General features: G+C 49.0%; 1 protein-coding gene across 1 annotated transcript; it reads left to right on the top strand.

Moving 5' to 3' along the window:
- Positions 1-18628: 18628 nt before the first annotated feature.
- On the top strand, positions 18629-19906 carry BHLHA9 (basic helix-loop-helix family member a9). The gene has a single exon (XM_069542380.1). It carries the CDS (start codon positions 18786-18788, stop codon positions 19614-19616), a length of 831 nt encoding a protein of 276 aa, XP_069398481.1. The 5' UTR covers positions 18629-18785; the 3' UTR covers positions 19617-19906.
- The last annotated feature ends 2734 nt before the right edge of the window (positions 19907-22640 follow it).

Genomic DNA, 22640 nt, shown 5'->3' with positions numbered 1-22640 from the left:
TGTCTTGAGTCCCATCCTTGTCTGTTAGCTCCCTCTCCCCATCATTTTACCTGTAGCTGTTCTTCTGCCTCAAATAGACATGATAACAGTCAAAATCATCACCACCACCACCATCATCACTGACATCCTCAGTGCTACTGCATACTGAGTGCTTACAACACGCCCAGCACTTTGCTAGAGAGTGTATGTGGATTGATTCCATGAATCCTTTCAACAACCCTAAACAATAATAATAGAGTTTCAAATCACTTTTCCCTCATTTTCTTCCAGGCTCTTCCTGGATTCTTTTCCTTTCCCAACCAACTGTATCGCACAGTCAAATAGTTCTGAGTGCCCAGTACCCCCAGAGTCCTCCTCCAAGGAAAGTGGTTATTTTGGAGAGTATTCTTGTTTCCTCTCGTGTCATATGACTGGACTATTCTTCTGGTGCCAGTGGTTTGGCCTGGGGATGGAGTCCAAGCACAAAGTGGCTATGGATAGGCTGGACATAAAAATGACCGACCAGCCATGATATGGGTCTGCGAGAGTCTGTCCAATAGGGATGCTCCGCACCAGATAACAACAACATCACCCAATCAGATTTCCTCTGGAGGGATGGCTATGAGATACTCAATGGGACAATGGAAGGCGACTTCCTCAGAGATGACAAGAGGACAAAGGATAACCATGATAACTGTATGTACTTGGATGTATGTTTATCAAGTGCCAGGTGCTCTGCTGAACGCTTCTCAAATTTTATCTTATTTATTTTTCAGCAGTCTTGCAACATAGATACTGTTAGCACTTCACTTTAGAGATGAGAAAACGGAGGCTTAGACAAGTTCGTCCATTTGCCAGAGCTTACACAGCCATGGAAGTGAGGAGATCCAAACTCAGGCAGTGAGATTGAAGATACTAGTCTATTTTTTTTTAATAATAAAAAAACTAAGTTTTAAAAAGATAACAGTTGGTTGCCAGGGGTAAGGGATGGGGGAAAGAAAGATGAATAGGGAGAGCACAGAGGGTTTTAAGGGCATCTCTCTGTATGATACCATGATGGTGGGTACATGTCATTATACATTTATTCAAACCCACAGAATGGACAAAGCCAAGGAAGACCCCTAATGGAAACTGCAGACTTTGGGCGGGAGTGATGTGTCTGTGTTGGTTCATCCATTGCAACAAACGCGCCACTGTGATAGGGCATGTGGGTAATGGCGGGGGCTGTGCATGTGTGGAGGTAAGGGCATATGAGGAGTCTCTGTCCCTTCTGCTCAATGCTGCTGTGACTCTAAACTGCTCTAAAAAATAAAGTCTGTTTTAAAAAGATAATGGAAGCTACCATTGTGATAGTTTCAGGTGAACAGCAAAGGGACTCAGCCATACGTATGCAAGAATGCATCCTCACGGAACTCTGCTCAGTGTTACGTGACAGCCTGAATGGGAAGGGATGTTGGGGGAGAATGGACTCCTGTATATGGACGGCTGAGTCCCTTCACTGTTCACCTGAAACTCTCACAACACTGTTAATCAGCTATACCCCAATACCAAAGTTAAAAAAGATAATAGAATCACATGGTCCAATTATTATTATTATTTTTTAAGTATGAACAAGGGCTTCCCTGGTAGCTCAGCGGTAAAGAATCTGCCTGCCAATGCAAGAGGCACAGGTTTGATCCCTGATCTGGGAAGATCCCACATGCCGCAGAGCAACTAAGCCCATGCACCACAACTACTGAGCCCGTGCTCTAGAGCCTGGGAGCGACTACCGCAGCCTGCATGGCCTAGAGCCTGTGCTCCACAACAAGGGACGCCACCTCGGTGAGAAGCCTGCACACCTCAACTCGAGAGCAGCCCCAACTAGAGAAAAGCCCGAGGAGCAATGAAGACCAAGCACAGCCATAATACATAAATTTAAAGCAAAAGCATGAACAAGAGTTCCATAAAGTGATTATTTCCCACCTCTGTTCTCCAACCTTCCAGTTCTGCTCCACTCCAGTCTCTGAAACCACTATTATTAATTTCTCATTTATCCTTCAAGAATTTCTTTATGCAAATACATGTACATATATTTATATATAAGTACATATTCTTTATCGATTGCTTTTCTCCTTCGTTAATGAGTTCCATTCATTTTTTGGTTGTGGCTTTTTCTGAAAGTTTTATTACTTTTTGGCCACACCTCGTGACATGCAGAATCTTCAGTCTCCAACCAGGGATCAAACCCGCGCCCCCTGCAGTGGAAGGTAGAGTCTTTAACCACTGGATTGCTGGGAGAATCGCTCCTTCCTGGCATCTTGAAACACCTCATAATCCAGCCAGTACCCAGTGGCTGATCATCTTACTTGACTTCTCTTGAGCCTTTGGCTCACGACTGTGGCTGCATTCTTGAAATGTGTCACTCACTGTTACCCTTCCCACCTCTCTGACCTCCGTCTTCAGCTTCCTTTGAGGACTCCTCTTTATCACCCACTACTTTCATAACCTTAATGACTCACCACAGCTCTCGACACATTTCCCCTGGGCACTGTGATCCGCTGGCATCAACCTGGCGTTAACAGCCACCAGCATCTGCTGCTGACTCTCCATCTGTATCTCCACGCTCACCTCTCCCTCGGGCTTCGCACTTCTAGAACCCTCTGCCTGTTGTGAATATCTCCACACGGATGTCCCACGATCACCCCAAAGACAGAGAGCATTAGTCGCTCAATCAGGTCTGACTCTTTGAAACCTCACGGACTGTAGCCTGCTATGCTCCTATGTCCATGGGATTTCCCTGGCAAGAATAGTGGAGTGGGTTGCCATTTCCTTCTCCAGGGGATCTTCCCAACCCAGGGATCAAACCCTGGTCTCCTGCATTGCAGGCAGATTCTTTACTGATGGAACCACCAGGGACGAGAGAGAGAGAGAGAGAAATCTCTAATTCTGCACCCGACTTTGATGTGTGGGCCTTTCCCACACACCAAGAAATTATCTGACACTAGCTGGATTATGGTACCATATATTTGGAGGCAGCATCAGATCCCACAGGATAAGAGCTCAGTTCCATAAGACTGACTCCCTCCCCAACTTCAGATGCCAATCAAAAGTCTAGGTTGTCAGCTGTGCTTCTGACTGACTGCCTAGAGACTGGAGGTTTCAGTGAGCCTCCTGGGGTTCAACTAATTTGCTAGATCTGTTCACGGAACACTGAAACATTTTACTTGAGGTCTGTGTGTTTGTGTGTGTGAGTGCACGCACGCTACACTATATTCAGTCATGTCTGACTTTTTGCAGCCCCATGAACTGGAGACTGCCAAGCTCCTCTATCCATGGGACTCTCCAGGCAAGAATATGGAGCGAGTTGCTGTGCCCTCCTCCAGGGGCTCTCCCCAACTCAGGGATCGAACCCACGTCTTGCATCTCCTGCATTGGGAGGCAAATTCTTTACCACTGAGCCACCTGGGAAGCCTTTTACTTACTATATTACTGGCTTATTATCTATAACTCAGGAACAGCCAGGAGAAAGATATGCACAGGGGAAGGTATGGGCAGAAGGCATGGAGTGCCACTCTCTCCAAATCTCGAGTCCACCAACCTGGAAGCTCTCTGAACCCAGTCATTTGGAGTTTGATGGTGTCATTCTAGACATATGATTCATTAAATGAATCACTGGCAATCCATTCAACTTCAGCCCCTCCCCCTCCCCAGAGGTCAGGGGATTAGCAGTAAAAATTCCAGTACTCTAATCACATGGTTGGTTCTCCCAGCAACCAGCCCCCTATCCTTACATACAGTCCAATAGTCATCTCATTAATACATTGAAAGGAATTTATCACTTAGGAAATTCCAAGTGTTTTTAGAGCTGTGTGCCAGAAATGGGGATGAACACCAAGTACATGCTTCTTATTATAAGTCACAATATCACAGGGACTTCCCAGGAGGTCCATTAATTGAGACTTCACCTTCCAATGCAGGGTGTGCAGGTTCGATCCCTGGTTAGAGAGCTAAGATCCCACATGCCGTGGGGGCCAAGAAACCAAAACATGAAACAGAAGTAATATTACGACAAAATTCTTTTAAAAAATCAAAATATCATAAACTCGTATTGGTTCTGTTTTGTTGGGGGACCCTTGACGGGGGAGCCTGGTGGGCTGCTGTCTATGGGGTGGCACAGAGTCGGACATGACTGAAGTGACGTAGCAGCAGCAGCAGCAGCAGCAACGACTAGAAGGCATCTCCCTGGGTCTTACTTTCTTAATCAAGTTCTTATTTGATCTAGGTGACAGATTCCCTTAAAGAAAGAAGGAAAAGGAAAAAAGAAAAAAAACAGGAAACTATCCATTTTTCACAGCTATGAATTCACCAGAAGCAGGAACCAGAGCAAAAGTTTGTAATGCTTGGGGATTCCAGCAACTATTTTCACTATATTGTATCTTCAAGTGAGAGAAAGGGTATCTTGATAACATTTTGTTTATTTTACTTTCTTTTATGGTGATGCATTTTTTCTTTTATTTACATATTTTAAATAAAAATTGCAAATATTTAAGGTGTCCAACTCGATGAGTTGGTGGCTCAGACGGTAAAGAATCTGCCTGCAATGCAGGAGACCTGGGTTTGATCCCCGGGTTGGGAAGATTTCTGGAGAAGGGGATGGCTACCCACTCCAGTATTCTTGCCTAGAGAATTCCATAGAGAGAAGAGGCTGGAGGGCTACCGTCCATGGGTCACAAAGAGTCGGACACCACTGAGCAACTGACACACAGACACACACAATGCAGTTAATACAGAGCTATTAATAATATGGAGTTAATAATAACGTATGGATATTGGTTCATTAATTGTAACAAATGTACTATGTAAGAGGTTAATAATTAAGGAAACTGAGTGCAAAGCATATGAGAACTCTGTATTAGGCTGAAATTTTCTGTAAATCTAAACTCATTTTTAAAGAAAAAAATACTGAAGAGAGAAGCCAAGTCTAGGTTTTGTAAGAGACTGGAGGGGAAGGGGCTCCCCGCCTGGCGGGGAACCAGCTTCAGAAAGCAGGAGGAAGGAGGCTCACGCGGGTACAGACCAATGCTTCTGCAGGCGGTGGGCAGGAAGTTGAGAGTTCACATCCAGTGGTCTCAATGTTTCCTTTATGACGCACAAGGTGAGGGTGGATTACCAGGTGAGAGAGGGCCTACGGAAAAAGGTAGCAAGTGGTGAAACTTTGGCGAAGCCCTGAGAGGAGTGCAGGAGGAAGCCGACCAGGGACAGAAAGCAGTTTCTTCTTACCTCCCAGATTTGTGTTGCAGCCAAAGGCAAAGCCTTGGGCCTCAGGCCTAGAGGCCTCGCTTGATCGTCTCCTTGGAGTTCCACTACGTGACCAGCAGAGGGCGCCCAAACACCACCAACGTCCCCCCGCCCCCATCTCCCAGTTTTCTCTCTTCAGAGTTTCTTTGATTCCAGGAGTAAAACATTCTTTTTTGAGTCAGTCATATTTGAAGGACAATAAACTCTTTGATATAGCCCAAAGGAACACCTTTGAAGAAAAAGAATTTAGGGACTTCCCTGGTGGTCCAGTGGTTAAGACTCCGCACTTCTACTGAAGGGAGCGTTGACTGGGGAACTAAGCTCCTGCACACCTCGCGGCAGGGCCATTAAAAAAATTAATAATAAACTAAGTAAAATAATTTAGTTCTGCAGCTAAGAGCTAATTTATTTGCCTCCTCCCTCAAGGAAGCATTGGCAAGACGGAGTACACGGCCGCCATTACTGTCCAATGAATGGTGATTCAAGTGCTGTCTCACGCACAGATCAGCTCTGAGGTAGCTGTTATTATCATCCCATCTACAGAGGAATAAATGGAGTCTCAGAGAAGTTAAGGAGGTTACCTGAAGTTCCTTCCTACTGAGCTGAAGCCATATTCCCACCTGGTTTCAATTAACAATCAACCCGTTAGTAATTATTCAGCAGGTCTGTATGCTGGAAAGCTTGCCCTGGGAGACGTGAGGAGAGGATCTTCTGTCAATAAATTTGGCAAAGCTGAAAACTATTCCCATTTCTGTATTAGCACACTGGAGAATCCCAGGAGTCAGCAAAGAAACCTGCCTGGTTTTGTCCAAATCCATCATTTTCCAAATGTGTTTATCCAGAGAACGTTTGTTGCACCCACAGAACGAACTCTGTGAAGTGCTTGGGTTGACACTGCCATCATGGCCGGGAGCCAAGTGACCATATTTGCCTGGAAATGGTACCTTGAGTGGAGTGGGTACTGAGTGGAGGAGGGAGGCATGAAAGGTGGGTAGACTGAGGCAAGAAGGCCAGTAAGAGCAGTGCAGGGATTCTTCTACCATGAGGCTTGGACAGAGCAGTGGCCGTGAGGGTGAAGAGGAGCGGAAACACTGGACGGGGACCTGGGATGCAAAGGTGACAAGCTGGACCACTGGATTGTGAGTATATGGGAGTGTGGTGGACAGCGAGTGGGGGAGATGCGTTGGACAGTCCCTGGAGGTTTAGCTGGAGCAACTAGGAGAATGATATTTGTGTGTGTCTTTTGTGTGTTAGTTGTTTAGTCGTGTCCAACTCTTTGAAACCCCATGGACTGTAGCCCACCAGGCTCCTCTGTCCGTGGGATTTTCCAGGCAAGAGTATTGGAGTGGGGAGCCATTCCCTTCTCTTGGGGATCTCTCTCCCATGCTGTGGGCAGATTCTTTACCGTCTGAGCCACCAGGGAAGCCCAGGTGAATGATGGTTTTGTTCAATCCACCAAGGTGGGGAGCCAGAGAGGAGTTTTGACCTGACCTCCTAGGAGTCGCTAAACCTCTGGGAGGCTCTGTTTCCACATCTATGAACTGGGCATGAAACCAGTCAGGCAAAAGGCTGTCCTGAAGCTAAGGGAGGCTTCTGCAGTGCCCAGAGAATGTCTGCCCCCTCTCCCCACTTCCCTGACCCAACCCAAGCAGGTGGCTCTTTCCTTTATAGGGGAGGGACAGAGTTGAATTGGAGGAAAATTTTTATATCGACCCACAAGAAGTAATGGAGATGGAATTAAAAAAAAAACCCTGAAGCTTTGTAGTCAGGGCAAATGAAGTCTGAGATTTCGTCTTCTCATCTGAAAAACGGTGACAGATACCACAAGCTGCAGGATGTCAAGAGTCGGTGGGCCCGTGGATCACCCAGTTCAGAGAGACCAGACAGATCTGGCCCGGGGAGAATGGGCGAAGGAGGAGCCAGGACCCGGGGCCCCTGAGCTGGAGTCGTGGCAGGACACGTGTGGCCACCCTGCCGAATGTAGGCAGGTGACCACTGGGTCCCCTCTCTCTGCGTCCCGCCCTCCTCACAGTCCCAGCTCCGGGTCATAGCCCATAAATCTCCTTCACACAGAGCTCGGTAAATCAGGGATGTGTAGGAGACCCCCCAGCTGCCTGCACTCTCCCTCCTGCTTTTGGAGAGAATAGAGCAGGAAGCCCCTAGGAAGGGGTGGGGTGTGACTACCCCAGACCCGCCCACCTTGGCTTGTTAATTACAGACCCTGGGTCTGCAGAGCCTGATTTATAGTTGGGGCTGGGAAAGTCTAGAAGAGCCTGGAGGGGCAGAGGTGATGGGGTTGGCTGGGGGGGTGGTGTGTGTGGGGTAGCACCGGAGACCAGAGAGGATCCCAAATTCAGAGGGCCTTGTTGAAATGACTAAATTAATAGTACTAAATGAATACATTTACAAATAAATAAAATATAAGCATAATAGCAATAGCTAACATTGATTGAGAGACTGTGCGCCAAGCTGGCTAAACACTTTATTAATTCATTCATCAAATATTTATTGAGCACCTATTCGGTGCCAGGAATCTGGCATATATTATCTAATGAACTTCCCCAAACAGCCCTGCCAGTTAGTCACCCTGGTTCCCATTTTGCAGACGTTGAAATCCAAGCAAGAAGCGATTAAGTGACTGGTCCAGGGTTAGTAGGCGATTGAGTAGCAGATCCAGGACTCATACCCCTGGCTATCTGTCCCCCGAGCTTAAACTTTTAGGAGTAGGTTATCCTGCCTCTTTGCTACCACTTGATTCACTGTCTTCCTGTGTGACCTTGGGCAAATGCCTTTGACTGGCTGACAAAAGAGTTCTTATTGGCAAAAGAGGCATCTTGTCCTGCCCACAGCAGAAATTAGGAGGCTCAAATTAAACTGAAGCATATGGAGATGCTTTTTTAAAATGATCTGTAGAATATGGAGAAGGAAATGGCAACATACTGCAGTATTCTTGCCTGGGAAATGCCATGGACAGAGGAGCCTGGTGGGCTATAGTCCACGGGGTTGCCGAAGAGTCGGATATGACTGACTAAACAACAACTGGGCATTGAACTAATTTACATATATAAATCCCTTTAGAATTCTAGGAATTACTTTAAAAAAAAACTGTGAGTAAACATTTGTACTCAGAATTGTTTTTATACATGCAACAAAATTATCTGTAAAGCAAAAGTGAGAAGAATAGATGTGAAGGAGAAAGAATGTCCTATGTGTGATTAAAGAACCACAAGAAGAGAAAAAAGGAAGTGCAACAGAAGCAATATCTGAAAAGACAAAAGTGAAGAAATTTGCCAATCTGAGAAGTAACAAACCACAAATCTGAGAAGCCCAACAAATCCTAGAATATTGATATACATATATATATTTTAAACCCACACACTTCAATGTGTCATAGTGATATATAGAAACTAAAAACAGTGAAAAGATTTCAAAACCAATCTGGGAAAAAAAATACCTTCAAAGGAACAACTGTTATTCTGAAGCTGACATCTGATCCACAGCAATGGAAGTAGGAAGACAACATCATATTTTCAAAGTGATTCAGAAAGAACAGGGACCCCCATGGTGGTCCAGTGGCTAAGACTCCATGCTCCCAATGCAGGGAGCACAGGTTCAATCCCTGGTCTGGGAACTAGATCCCACGTGTCTCAACTAAGAGTTTGCATGCTGCAGCTAAAGATCTTGCACCAAAAATCAAAGAACCCAAGTGCCCCAACTAAGACCTGGTACAGCTAAATAAGTAAATATTTTAAATAATAATAATAAAAAAGTAGAACTGACCAGACTTATATAGGAGAAATAAAGGTGAGAAAGTCATTACTAGTGGGCTTTCACTGGAGGAAATTCTACAAGATATAACTCAGGCAGGAAAAAAAAAAAGATTCCACATGGAATGTCTGAGATGCAGAGCAAAGAAATGAGCAAATATATGAGCACATTTAAATGAACATTGATTGTATTTTTAAAAGATCTGTAAAATGCTATATGAAAAGTGTACTAGTGAAGATGATATTAGATGCTGAGGGCGATAAATCCCCTAACTCAAAGGCTTAAACATGAAAGTTTCTCACTCGTGTAGTCATTCAGGTGAGTGTTCCTGGTCAGGCAGTTTTTCGGGGAAGTTTTCCTCCAGGCAGAATGAAGGACCTGGCTCCTTCTCCTCTTCAACTCTGCAGTCTTTAGCTTGTGGCTCCCACGGCTGCCCTTAGGTCTTTGAGCCAGGAGAAAAGGGAAGGAGTGTGGGGGCTGCACATGGGAAGTTACTATGGACATGCTGGGAGTGATACACACCACTTCTGTTCATACCAACAGAATTCAGCCAACTGCAGGAACGGCTGGGAAATGTTCACTGCTGTATTCACTATCTATAGCTGTGTGACAAACTACCTCAAAACGCACTGGCTTAGGGACTTCCCTGATGGTCCAGTGGCTAAGACTTGCAGTTCTCACTCAATGCCTGGGACCCTGATCAGGGGAACTAGATCCTCGCGCTGCAACTAAAGATCCCATGTGCTGCATCAAAGATCAAAGATCCCGAGTGCCAAAACCAAGACCTAGTGCAGCCAAATAAATAAAACAAAAATAAAAGAAGAAATGTGCTTTAAGAGACACCACATATGGGCTTAAAATAACAATGAGCATTTGTTATTTCACAGCTTCTAATGGGTCAGGATTTGGGGGATAAACCTCTGCCCCTTTTGTTCACGATGGAGTATGTGTGTGATTCCTAGAACTCTTGCAGTCATTGTGCCACCACGAGGGAAGCCACCTTTAGAAAGAAATATACACAGAAGAGATATAAAAGAGTCACAGAAGAGTAAAAACATGAATGATTACAGTAAACAAAGGGATTCTGAAATTCCCTTGAAAGTATAATGAGCCAAGAACATCAAGATGACTCTGAGGCCAAGCAATTGCCAGATCAGACAGGCATTAAACAAAGCTGGCTGGAGCTGGCATTACAGAGACGTGGCATGACAAACCACTGGAGACAGAATAAACTATTTACCAAATGGAGTTGGAAAAACAGGCACTTAGGTTCCAACTTTTAAACATTCAATAATAAAGCAATCGCAACAACAATGGCTGCCATTTATGCACACCTACACAGTTTCAGAAATTTACATTTTATTTATTTCTATCTTCACACCTACCCTACCAGGCAGGTATTATCATTTATTCCCACTTGACAAATGAGAAAACTGAATCTCAGGAAGGCAGACCACACACGGCTGTCAGCTTCCAGACCCTGGGCAGGAGCCCTGTTTCCTCCCCACAATAGTGGTGCCCTGTCCTGAGAATTCCAGGCCAGGGCAGTGACTGCCTCGTCTGCTGGCCCGCTGGCCCGGGCGGGGTTTGAGGGGGTGGGGTTGGGGGAGGGGGGGTTGGGGGAGGGGGGGCAGCGCGGGCGTCACAGGAAGACAGAGCTCTCCATGAGCTGAGCCCAAAATTTCTATTTTACCCTCGACTGACCCTGGGGCCGATCTACGATTAGAACCCAGCTAAAAGCACAGAGGCCTCTTTGTCATTGCTTTAATGAGAAGCCAATCACCAAGTCATTAGTGGGTGGAGGTGAGGAGGAGCTTGGTACTGGGGTGGGAGGGAGGAGGATGCTGTTGGTTTCTGGATGATTTACAGCTGCAGTGCCAGACTGCCTGGAGGGAAGGAGCAGAGTTGCAGCAGCAGGAGAAAGTTACTGTTCCTAGAGCACCTTAGAGGAGCTGAGACCTGTTAGAAGAGTCTAACATACTGTTTTATTTAATCCTCACAACAAATAAGATGAAGCAGTATTACTCTATATCCCCATTTTACAGATAAGAAAATTGAGGCTCAGAAGGGTTAATGAAGTATCTTGTTGCTAAGTCGCTTCAGTCGTGTCCGACTCTGTGCGACCCCATAGACGGCAGCCCACCAGGCTCCCCTGTCCCTGGGATTCTCTAGGCAATAATACTGGAGTGGGTTGCCATTTCCTTCTCCAATGCAGGCAATGAAAAGTCAAAGTGAAAAGTTGGATACCACTGAGCGACCCCATGGACTGCAGCCTACCAGGCTCCTCCGTCCATGGGATTTTCCAGGCAAGAGTACTGGTGTGGGGTGCCACTGCCTTCTCCAAATGAAGTAACTTACCCAACAGTTATTAAGTGATGGTCTTATTCCAGAGCCCAAACATCCATTCTGCTGTTCATTGTTAGAGGCACAGCAGAAGTGAGGGTAGGTGAAGGGCAAAGAAATATTCCACCTTTAGACCAAGTAGGAACATGCTGTTGGGAGGTGGTTGATTGGGGGATGTTACTCTGTGGGCTGGGAGTAGGGGCAAGGAAGAGGGCAATATCACTGCATAAACTTGGAAGAAAGAACCCTTGGGGGGGCTAAGTCTGCCAGAAAAAGGATAATAATAAAAATAATAACTAAATATTATGAAGTTCCAACTATATGCCAGACATTGCACTGAGGGCCTTCCAGTTATGAGGCAGTTACCAATTCATTCGCTTCCCTGTGGTTCAGATGGTAAACAATCTGTCCACGATGTGGGAGACCTAGGTTCAATCCCCGGGTTGGGAAGATCCCCTGAAGAAAGGAATAGCAACCCACTCCAGTATTCTTGCCTGGAGAATCCCATGGACAGAGGAGCCTGGTGGGCTGCTACAGTCCAGGGGGTCACAAAGAGTCAGACACCCACTGAGTGACGAACAAAACACTACCAGTCACTTTATGGCTGAGGAAACTGAGGCTCAGAGAGGTTAAGTTACCTACTGCAGGTCTCAAGGCAGGTTCAGAGACTGATTTAGGAGTAAGAGAAGCAACAGAGCAGTTACTTACTCTCTGCTCTAGGCTGTCAGGATTTTGGCTGTAAACAACTCAACTTGGTTCACTTAAGCGGAAAAGGAAGTTATTGGGCAGCTCTGAGATAGCGCACAGGATCAGTGGAAAGTTTAATGGGATTAAGTTTGGGAAACTCATCAGAATTACAGGAAACTGGGTGGCTGGATCCACAGCCTAGCTAGTAACCTCCTGGGGATGCCCCCACAGGACACTGGAGGTGACTGGCTCAGTACAGGCAGTTTCTCCCCAGGAGCCTGTTTCTTTGGGGCCCCTGCTCCACATTCAAGTCAAGGTGTCAAGAACCTGGACTCCTGCCTGTTCTAGCTGCCACGAGTCTTTCCCAGGCAAGCTCTCCCCTCAAGAAGGTGTCCCTTCCTCTAGAGACTATTCAAATGCTTCAGGGATTTCCCTGCTGATCCAGTGGTTAAGACTCCCTGTTCCCAAGGCAGGGGGCCCAGGTTCCATCCCTGGTCAGGGAACTAGATCTCACATGCCACAACGAAGATCAAAGATACCGCATTCCACAGCTAAGACCTGGCACAGACAAAATAAATAAAGGTTTTTTTTTTTTTAATTAACAAACAACAACAAAAACCAATGCTGCAGCGCAAACCATGGTAACAACAATATTCACCCCAAGTCCCAGGTGCCCCAGGTCTCCCAGCCAAGAACTGATCAGAACGTCATCAGCTCTCTGTCCTTCCTCACATCCAAGTTGGATCTTACACTTCAGAGAACCCATCACTAGGGGCTGCTCAAAAATCTCAGGCCTCAGATTCTTGAAGGATTATGGAGATGGTAACACTTTCCTTTCATCACCTTTAACATCCAGCTGGCCACCCCCATGTGCCAATTCTATTTTCTAAACAAGTGTGGATACCAACCCGCCTCTCTCACAACCACCTGCATAGCTCAGGCCCTTCCTCTCTCCTCTGGATCCTTATAGCAGCCTCATTTTTTACCCCCCAGTAACTATGAGATACCACTTTTTTTTTTTTTTTAAATTTGACGGCTCCAGGTCTTAGTTGTGGCACGCAGAACCTAGTTCCTTGATCAGTGATTGAACCTGGGTCCCCTGCATTGGAAGAGCGGAGTCTTAACCACTGGACCACCAGGAAGTCCCTACAGTTAAGTATTCTCTTAAATGGAGTCTGCGTTAGATCCCTGTTCTACGCTGTTCAAAGGAGGTGTTTTCTGTTTCATTCACTATGCTACACCGGTTGTCTAGACTAGGAAGATATCAACACATTTTTCTTGTTGTTGAATGAAGGGGTAGAGCCTGAAACTGAGCCCAAATCCGCCGGATTCCAAATTCCCCCCAAGCTAAGTTCATCTCTAAGTTGAACCGCTGAGGGACCCGGCCAGGGAGAGAAGGGAGGCTGCCGGCCTTTCTAGAGCCCAGCTCCCCGGGGATGACGGGGCTCCCGGGACCCCCCTGGGCTCGGTTTCTCCGCACAGCCCGTCCCAGGATTCCGGTTTTCTCTCCAAGGTGGGAGTTGTGTCTTCCCTCAGGGGAGCGACGCCGGAACTTCCAGGGGAAGAGCAGGAATTTCTGAAATCCAGGCCCGGCCGAGCAGTAATTGGCACCTTGGCGGCCGCCAGCGGAATCGCCCGGCCCTAAATCACGGCCGCGGCCCCGCCTCCCGGCGGCGGGGCGGGGAGAAGCGGCGCTCCTGGCGGGGGCGGATCCCGGGCGCGCGGAAGGAGGACCGGCCGCCGCTGCAGGTGCCGCGGAAATGCCTGCCCGCCGCCCGCCTTTGAAGTCGGCCCGCCCCCCGCCCGGCTCGAGCCCCGCTGCAAGCTGCACGCCCCGGGGGTCCCTGCCGGAGATCGTCACGCTGAGTCCACTCGGATTCCCGGTATTCAGGGGAAGGCGGCCGAGTTGGGTGGGGGCGCTTCTCTTTGGCGAGCCCCGGCCATTTGTCCGGAGAGTGTGACCTCAGAATTACTCATTTGGAGCCCAGAGTGTGCAGGGAAAGGGTCGGGAGTGGGGACCCGGCCTGGAGAAGGAGGACACTCAGGAAGAAGCCAGAACTGTTTTAGCGAAGGGGTGCAAGGGCAGCCCCGCTCCCAGCATCAGACATCTTGGGCCCTTGGGACATTTTCTTTGTTTTCCTTAACTCCCTTTCCTATGGATTTGAGGATTCATGGTAGGGGGCCGGCAGAGAAATTTGTAGTTTCATCTCATTTTTTCCCTTGCTGATTTTCTATGACTGTTTTGTTATGTTTAAGCCGCCCAGCAGTCTATTGCCATGAGGTGGTGTTTGGTTGTTTTTTTTTTTCCCCTCCATCCAAAGTATGGGTGGGGATGTTCTAAGGCTAACGTACAAGAAGCAAATTGTGTGTAGTCAAAAAATTATCTCTGAAAAAGACTTAACCTTAAATAAGGTATTATGTATACAATCCTGAAGTCAGTTCTCCTTAAGCAAGGTAAAATTGAATAACCACTGGATCAGATTCTGAAAGAGTGAATACGCATATATATATTTCTGAGCATTTGAACCATTTTGCTTTTAACACAGAATTTTGTATTCAGTAGATGTGGGGTGAGATCCCAGAAGTTAGACTGTTGCTGCCATTACAGCCACATTTGAGAACACAGCTTTGATAACTTCCAAATTTCCCTGAGGTCGGTGGAGGATTCCTAGGCATTTCTTTTTGGCTGCAAGGATTACGTCCCTCTATTTTAACACAGAGCTTCTATATATTTAATGCACATGTTCGTGGCTGTCAACACATGTGGCAATCTATAGCACTGGGCCTGGTATTTGGTACATGAACATAAATGTTCACTGGATTTGAATACAGAGCTTGTTTGATCAGACCACTGTGAAATTTCCAGAGTTTTGCAAATATTTTAATATCAGGGAGGCACCATTTATTCAACATTCAGCAATCATTTCTTTGGACCTACCCTGTACCAGGCAGTGTGCTAGGAACTGGGAATACAGAAGTCACCTGGATACAGATGCAACATGAACATAAAAGTACAATATGTAGATAACCAACAAAGACCTATTGTACAGCACAAGGAACTATACTCAATATCTTATAATAACCTATAAGAGAAAAGAATCTGAAAAAGTGGTGTGTGTGTGTATATATATATCTGAATCACTATGCTGTATACCTGAAACACATTGTAAATCAACTATACTTCAATAAAAAATTTAAAAAATTAATAAGGGGAAAAAAGTGCAATGAAAAGAAGTGAAAAATGTGAATGTGTTAGTTGCTCAGTTGTGTCTGACTCTTTGTGACCCCCATGGACTGTAGCCAGCCTAGCTTCTCTGTCCATGGGATTCTCTGGGCTACAATACTGGAGTGGGTAGACATTCCCTTATCCAAGGGATCTTCCTGACCCAGGTCTTCTGCATTGCGAGCAGATTCTTTACAGTCTGAGCCATCAGATAATTTTAAAAAATAATAAATAGGAAGGGAAAAATGGACATGTTCTGCCAAATTCTAAGATGGGGTAATGCACAGAAGTGAAGGGTTCAGGGCAGGCTTCCCAGAGAAGGAAAGATTAGCAAGCAGTGGAGGCTGGTAACCAACTGCAGGCCACTGAACTGCATCCAGAACTCCAGCCCCTGCATGAAGGTTGGTGTGGGCTGTTCTTGGGTCCCCTCAGGCTACTCCTGACTCCCCGGGCCCTGGCTCACCTGCAGTCTGGGGTCAGGCTGGCAGGTAGTCACTGGCCTGTCACTTATGTTCTCTGGTGCTCCCCCTCGGGTCCAGCAGCCGTCAGTTCAGCTGGGGACAGAGTTAGAATTAGCCAAGGAGATCGCAGGCAGCGAATCTCAGTCCAGAAGGCAGGCACAGCTGGGCGCTCTGGATTGCTCCTAGCTTCCAGCCCATATTCTCTACTTTTTCCCTGCTTGTCTCTCTTCGTTTGGAGGTTCTTCCCTCCTTTTCCCCCTTTTCTCTGTATCAGTCAAGCGCTTTTTTTTTTTCCCCCCACAGGTGGTTGAAACTATTTGACTATCTCAATGACTTGTTTCAAAGGGCAGAGGCAAGGCCTCTATCACCTACAGGTGGTCAGTGGGGGCTGCTGGTTGGGAAACCCAGAATGCAGGCCCAGCCTAGAGCGGTTAAAAGCTTGGTCTCCAAATAGGAACCACACTGGCTGATTTGAAATCCTAGCTTGGCGGCAGCTTAGTCCTTTGACTTGGGGCAAATAACTTCACACTTTCAGAGTCTCAGTTTCTAGTCTGTAAAATGGGTATTATTATAATAATAGAGCCATCTGTACAGGATTGCTATGAGATTAAGATAATGTATGTTAAAAAATACACTTAGCACCATACGCATTCGTATGTCCAACTGTGCCCTTGAAGGGGGAAGTTTTGGAAGGAGCCTTTGGCTGGGGGTGGTTGAGGAGAGTTGTCCCTGCCTTGCCAACAAATCACCCCTCCCTGGCTCTTCCGGGACTGAAAGGTCCACCTGCTGCTTCCTGATCTGTCTGCCTTTGAGCCCAGCGGCCAGGCTTTCCTGAGGGGCTCGGCAAGACCGCTGAGCAGGAAAGTGGTTTAGCTCTCTCTGGAGGAGCCTTGGGGGGCTAAGGGACACAGGATGGGGTGGGAGCAGAGGTGGCTGTGGAATGTGACTCTCGGGAACCATTCTGCCTGGGCTTTGACCTTTTTCCCTGCCTCCCACACTGAGACCCACGAGACCCTGGATGCACCCATGACACCTGTGGACACGCTTAGGGCCGAATCCTGCTTGAGGTCTGCATTTCTCTACGATTATATGTGTGTTTTTAGGACAATGGGAGGCGACTGACTTTAGAGGACAAAACATCCAGTTCTAGCTGCTTTCATTCACTTTTAAATTTCACAGATACTTCAGGTTTGGGGAACAGAGAAATACAATGTCCTTAGGGTACTTAGCAGAGAAGGCAATGGCAACCCACTCCAGTACTCCTGCCTGGAAAATCCCATGGATGGAGGAGCCTGGTAGGCTGCAGTCCATGGGGTCACTAAGAGTTGGGCACGACTTCACTTTCACTTTTCACTTTCATGCATTGGAGAAGGAAATGGCAACCCACTCCAGTATTCTTGCCTGGAGAATCCCAGGGACAGAGGAGCCTAGTGGGCTCCCGTCTATGGAGTGTCCCGTGTCCACAGAGTTGGACACGACTGAAGCGACTTAGCAGCAGTAGGGTACTTGGAGACTAGTAGGCAACACAGAAAATAAAATAACAACCTTATTCTTCTTCTCCAAGGAGCAAGTCATAGTTTGAAATAACAGGGTTATTGGTCTGCTCTTTGGCAAGATGGGTGTGAACTCCATACCCATCCCAGCTGATACCACAGTCTTGGCAATTTGGAGGCATCTGGATTGTGAACGAGAATGAGATTGACCTTCCTGCTCCATATAACTTACTTGTGGATGCCTGAAATTCCACTGGGCGGTGGTGGTGAGGGGGCTCTTTCTCTAGGCTTACACATTATTCTTTTTCTGAGACCCTATATAAATTTTAAATCCCTAGGGGTGGGGGTGGGTTAACTGAGTTCATAACACAGCAGTGCTATGTCCTGAGACAGAGCTACTCAATGACTTTGGACTCCAAAAGATGCCCCTGGTGGGTACCACAAGAGGAGCCAGTGGACCACAAGACAATCTCCATTACCCTGTGAGTTAGCACTCAGCTCTGCTCTGCCTGCAGAAGAGAGAGCTAAAGAGATGTAAGGGGTGAGTATGTGTGTGCTGTGCTAAGTCGCTTCAGTCTTTGCAACACTGTGGACTGTAGCCTGCCAGGCTCCTCTGTCCGTGGGATTCTCCAGGCAAGAATACTGGAGTGGGTTGCCATACCCTCTTCCAGGGGATCTTCCTTACTCAAGGATCAAGCTGCATTTTGAGTTTGATCAAACGGGTGTCTGCATTGCAGGCAGATTCTTTATCACTAGCACCTCCTGGGAAACCTAGAGGGTGAATATTGCTAAGTCACTTCAGTCGTGTCCGACTCTGTGCGACCCCATAGACGGCAGCCCACCAGGCTTTACCGTCCCTGGGATTCTCCAGGCAAGAATACTGGAGTGGGTTGCCATTTCTTTCTCCAATGCATGAAAGTGAAAAGTGAAAGTGAAGTCGCTCAGTCGTGTCCGACCCTCAGTGACCCCAATGGACTGCAGCCTTCCAGGCTCCTCCATCCATGGGATTTTCCAGGCAAGAGTACTGGAGTGGGGTGCCACTGCCTTCTCTGAGAGGGTGAATAAGGCCCAAGCAAAACCCAAGCCCGAAATTCCAGCCAGCCTCACTCTGGAAGCTGAAAGAGCCATAAACTCCAGGTCCATCTTAACTGCAGGGCCCTGTGGTCTCTGATTTGCCCCCTCTCTTATGGATCCTGCTGGAACAGTCATGCTACCCTCTGTGACAGCCCTGTGGTTGCCCACAGGCCTGGACAAAACTTTCAGGGTTCTTTAAACACACTTAACTACCCCCGGGCCCCTTCTGTGTACCTATCAGCTCTCCTGCCCGCAGGCCAGATTAGGCACTCAGGCCGAAGAATGTGGACCCCAGCCACCCCAAAGAGGCCGTGGAGTGAAGCCGGGCCAGGTCTCTCCGTGGCTGGAGCATTGCCCTGGGCGGGTCCCGCTGCCCACCTGGCCCCTTCCTACAAGAATCTGCATGGTTCCTCCCTCTGGGTTCCTCTTTCACCAACCTACCTGGAGGCAGGTCATAAAGCAGGAGGAGGAGGGAGATGGATGGATGAGGAGGGCGGAGAGCCACGTGGTGCCATAAAGCCCCAGCTAGAGAGGGCCTGTCCCGGAGTGTCCAGGCTGCAGGAGTGCACGCTCAGAAGGTGGACTGTCAGCCTTGGGAGCCGGAGCCGGGGCAGCGAGGCCCGGGAGGAGGCCATGCACCGAGGCGCGCCAGGACCAGGCCTCAGGGGCCTGAAGGGGGCTGAGGGCTCTCCTCAGGACTTGGGGAACTCTTGCCTGGAAGCTGGGAGGGATTTTGGGGTGCTGAGAGAGAACGGCGGCCCCCGAGGTCTGGGCGAGGCGGAGGAGGTGACCGGGAGTAAAAAACGCAGCCGGCCCGTGCGGTCCAAGGCGCGGCGCATGGCCGCCAACGTGCGCGAGCGCAGGCGCATCCTGGACTACAACGAGGCCTTCAACGCGCTGCGCCGCGCGCTGCGGCACGACCTGGGCGGCAAGAGGCTCTCCAAGATCGCCACGCTGCGCAGGGCCATCCACCGCATCGCCGCGCTCTCCCTCGTGCTGCGCGCCAGCCCCGCGCCCCGCTGGCCCTGCGGGCACCAGGAGTGCCATGGGCAGGCCGCGCGCGGAGGGGACGCAGGAGACCTGGGCTCCAGCTCGCCGGCGCCGCCGCCGCCGCCTGCCGGGCCCTTCGCGCCGCGCTGCGCCTCGTGCCACCCGCACACGCCCCTGGGGCGGCCCAGGGCGGCGGCCGAGGCGCTGCCGGGCTGGGCCCAGGCCTCCCACGGAAGCTGGCGCCGAAGTCTCGGGGCTCCCTCGGCCTGGCCACGGGGCTTCCTGCGAGCGGGCCCCGGGCTGGGCCACCAACACTCCTGACCGGGCACCGAGCGCACTGAAGGGCCCGAAAGGAGCCAGCGGCAGGATGACCACAGAACGGGAAGATTAGAAAGCCATCCCTGGCAGAACCGAATGGGCTGAAGCCTGATGGGGAAAGGAGGCGCTTTGTTGGTGGGAAGGAACTCTGGAGACTGGGCCGCACCTCCTAGAATCCTGGGAACCCAGCCAGGAGCCGGATTCTTCTGAGCTCTTACCTTTGGACGTGAACTCTCCTTGGAAAGTGACTTTTGCATCTCGGTGCCTCTGAGTCCTATTGTCTCTTGCTTTACAAAAAAAAATTTTTTTTAAGGATAAATGAAGACCTTTGGACAAAGTGGGGGGTTTATGTGGGAGGTACCTGATGGGGTCTGATGACTCAGCGGGGGTCCCCTCCCCCAGCCTGTGCTGATGCCCCAAGTCTGTGGTCTGGGGGAGGCCATCAGAAGCAGCCAAATAAAAAGGAGGAGCTGTCATCTCTGTCTGCTAGCAGGACTCCACGGGGCCCAGGAACCCAGGGTGGCGGGAAGGCCCCAAGAGGCCTGGGGCCTCACTCTGGAATGATGGGTCCCTGGCCTGAAGCCCACAGGTAGGTACTAGGAGACATTGGTTCCTCCAAGAGCCCAGGTGTGACCGAGCACTGTGAGGGGCCCTGTGGGAGAGGACGTTATCTGGAGATGAGGAGCAAGTCTGGGAGGCTGACGATGTGGTCAGAACTGCCATCTGCCGTGAGCCACAGAGAGCGTGGCAGTGAGAGCAGGCTGTGGGCCAGTCTCAGGGAAGGAAGCTGGGGGCAGGGCCAAGGACTTGGGGGGCATCAGTAAATCCCGCTTGTACCCCAAGCGATGGGCGGGTGAGGCTCCCGGGGAAGAGTGGGAGTGTGGACTGTGCCTCTGTGATGAGGGGCAGATTTGGAATCCAGGAAAGTGGGGCTTGGGCCAAGGCTGCTGCAGAAGAGGGAGCGGCAGCTGGCCCCCCTTGAGAAGGCTGGACAGCTGCTCTGTCTCTAAGATGAGCACCCCGAGCTCACGTCCAGCCTCACTGACAGGGCTCATATCGCTGGTGCTGCTCGCTATGAGGACCCAGACATGACAGGGAAAGCCTGAGGGCTTGCTGGTCTCCTTGGAGAGTTGGGGGCGGGGGGAGTTCCACAGCTCAGAATGGGGGACCCCACAGAGACTGGAGAGATGCCCATAGTCTCCCAGGGAGGAGTGAGGGGTCCCCAGAGCACTTGAAATGAGGCTCATCATCCTAATTACAGGCGTCTCTGCTTTCGGCAAGTGAGACCCTGGCCGGCACACTTGGCATCCGGTCCCCAGGCCCACAGACCCCAGGGCTCCACATTTCACAGGGCGGGTGGCCGAGTCACAGATCATGAAGAGCCTTAGACTCTGGGGCAGTGGGCTCTTGGGGCCCCACCAGGAGCAAAATGTGGGGCCCTGGCCCCAGGCCTGCCCACTGAGCGTCCTCTGTCAGGGAGGGGTAGTACCATGGTCTGACAGCAGAAAGGAAAGAGCCAGGCTGTCCTGGGATCCAGGCTCTGTTCTGCACTTAATACGTGTGTGCCCACTTAACCTCTCTAAGGCTGGGGCGGGGCGGTGGGGGAGGGGTTCACCTCTGACACAGGTGGCTCCACCTCAGGATGGCTGTATTAACCTTCACTCATCAGGCGGTTTCTGGCAATTTGAAGGTGTTCCACAATTGGTAGTGTTTGCATATTATAATTTTTTGACAGACAAGCCTGGACAGTGCTTCCACCTTGCTTCAGCCTCAGGTTTGTATTCTCTGGAAACATGATAAAAATGACCATCAAGTCCTGCTTTTCGCAGTTCCAGGATGAAAAGAAATGAGAGTGCTTCCCTGGCTTGCACGCTCAGCTCTGGAAGGGAGAGGGCGCCCCCTGCAGGTGAGATGGGGAGTGTGCCGCAGACTCTGAAGGCAGTTTGAGGATGTGGAAGTATTGTCTCCTTACTTACCAGCTGAGTAACCTTGGCAAATCGTCTTAAGGGCTTTGAGCCTAGGTGTTTACATCCGGTAGAATGGACTAAGTAAGTCCTTATATCATAGGCTGTTCTGCAGACTAAAAGAGAGAATGCATTTAAGGCACTTAGCATGGCGCCTAGCCTACGAAATCACTCACTGCATGAAAGCTATTTAATATTAAGACAAATTCCATTTGTAGAGCTGTTAAATGGAGAGAATGCATGGGAAGGTGCAACACATTAGTTATTAACATTGTTTCATCCGGGCTATCTGTTTGAGGGCACACATCTGCATATTTACAAGATGATAAGTAAATATTTGCCTGGCATGTTTACAGAAATGTGTAGATATGTGAATTTTTGTGTGTGCACATGTGTATCTATTGACCTAACAGGTACCCCCTCCTCTCCCTGATTTTTAAAGGGTGCTAGACCAGAATATCTTTAATTACGCACCATCCAGGTTTTCTGGAAGAGAAGGCAATGGCACCCCACTCCAGTACTCTTGCCTGATAAATCCCACGGTGGAGGAGCCTGGTGGGCTGCAGTCCATGGGGTCACTAACAGTTGGGCACGACTGAGTGACTTCACTTTCATTTTTCACTTTCATGCATTGGAGAAGGAAATGGCAACCCACTCCAGTGTTCTTGCCTGGAGAATCCCAGGGACGGGGGAGCCTGGTGGGTTGCTGTCTCTGGGGTCGCACAGAGTCGAACATGACTGAAGCGACTTAGCAGCAACAGCAGCAGCAGCAACAGCAGGTTTTCTGGAACCCTGCTTGAGTTCTTTGTTTGCTTCCTAAAACCATATCCGTTCTCCAAGATGACTGATTTGCTGTGAAAAGAAGCTACATCCCTGATTATTGAAGACATGGAAGTTATCAACCAAGACCACATAGGTTTATCCAAATGTAGTGGAAAGTAGTACAAGGATAGGTATTAAATGAATATAAAAAGGAAAGTTCTGGAAAGAGAAGACACACATAGAAGTCAGAGCTGTAAAAACCACAGCGGAAAGAGATGCATGACTGATACACCTAAAGACA

Source organism: Ovis canadensis, chromosome 11 (assembly GCF_042477335.2).
Source record: "Ovis canadensis isolate MfBH-ARS-UI-01 breed Bighorn chromosome 11, ARS-UI_OviCan_v2, whole genome shotgun sequence".
NCBI lineage: Eukaryota > Metazoa > Chordata > Mammalia > Artiodactyla > Bovidae > Ovis > Ovis canadensis.
This window is presented reverse-complemented; position numbering and strand designations above follow the sequence as displayed.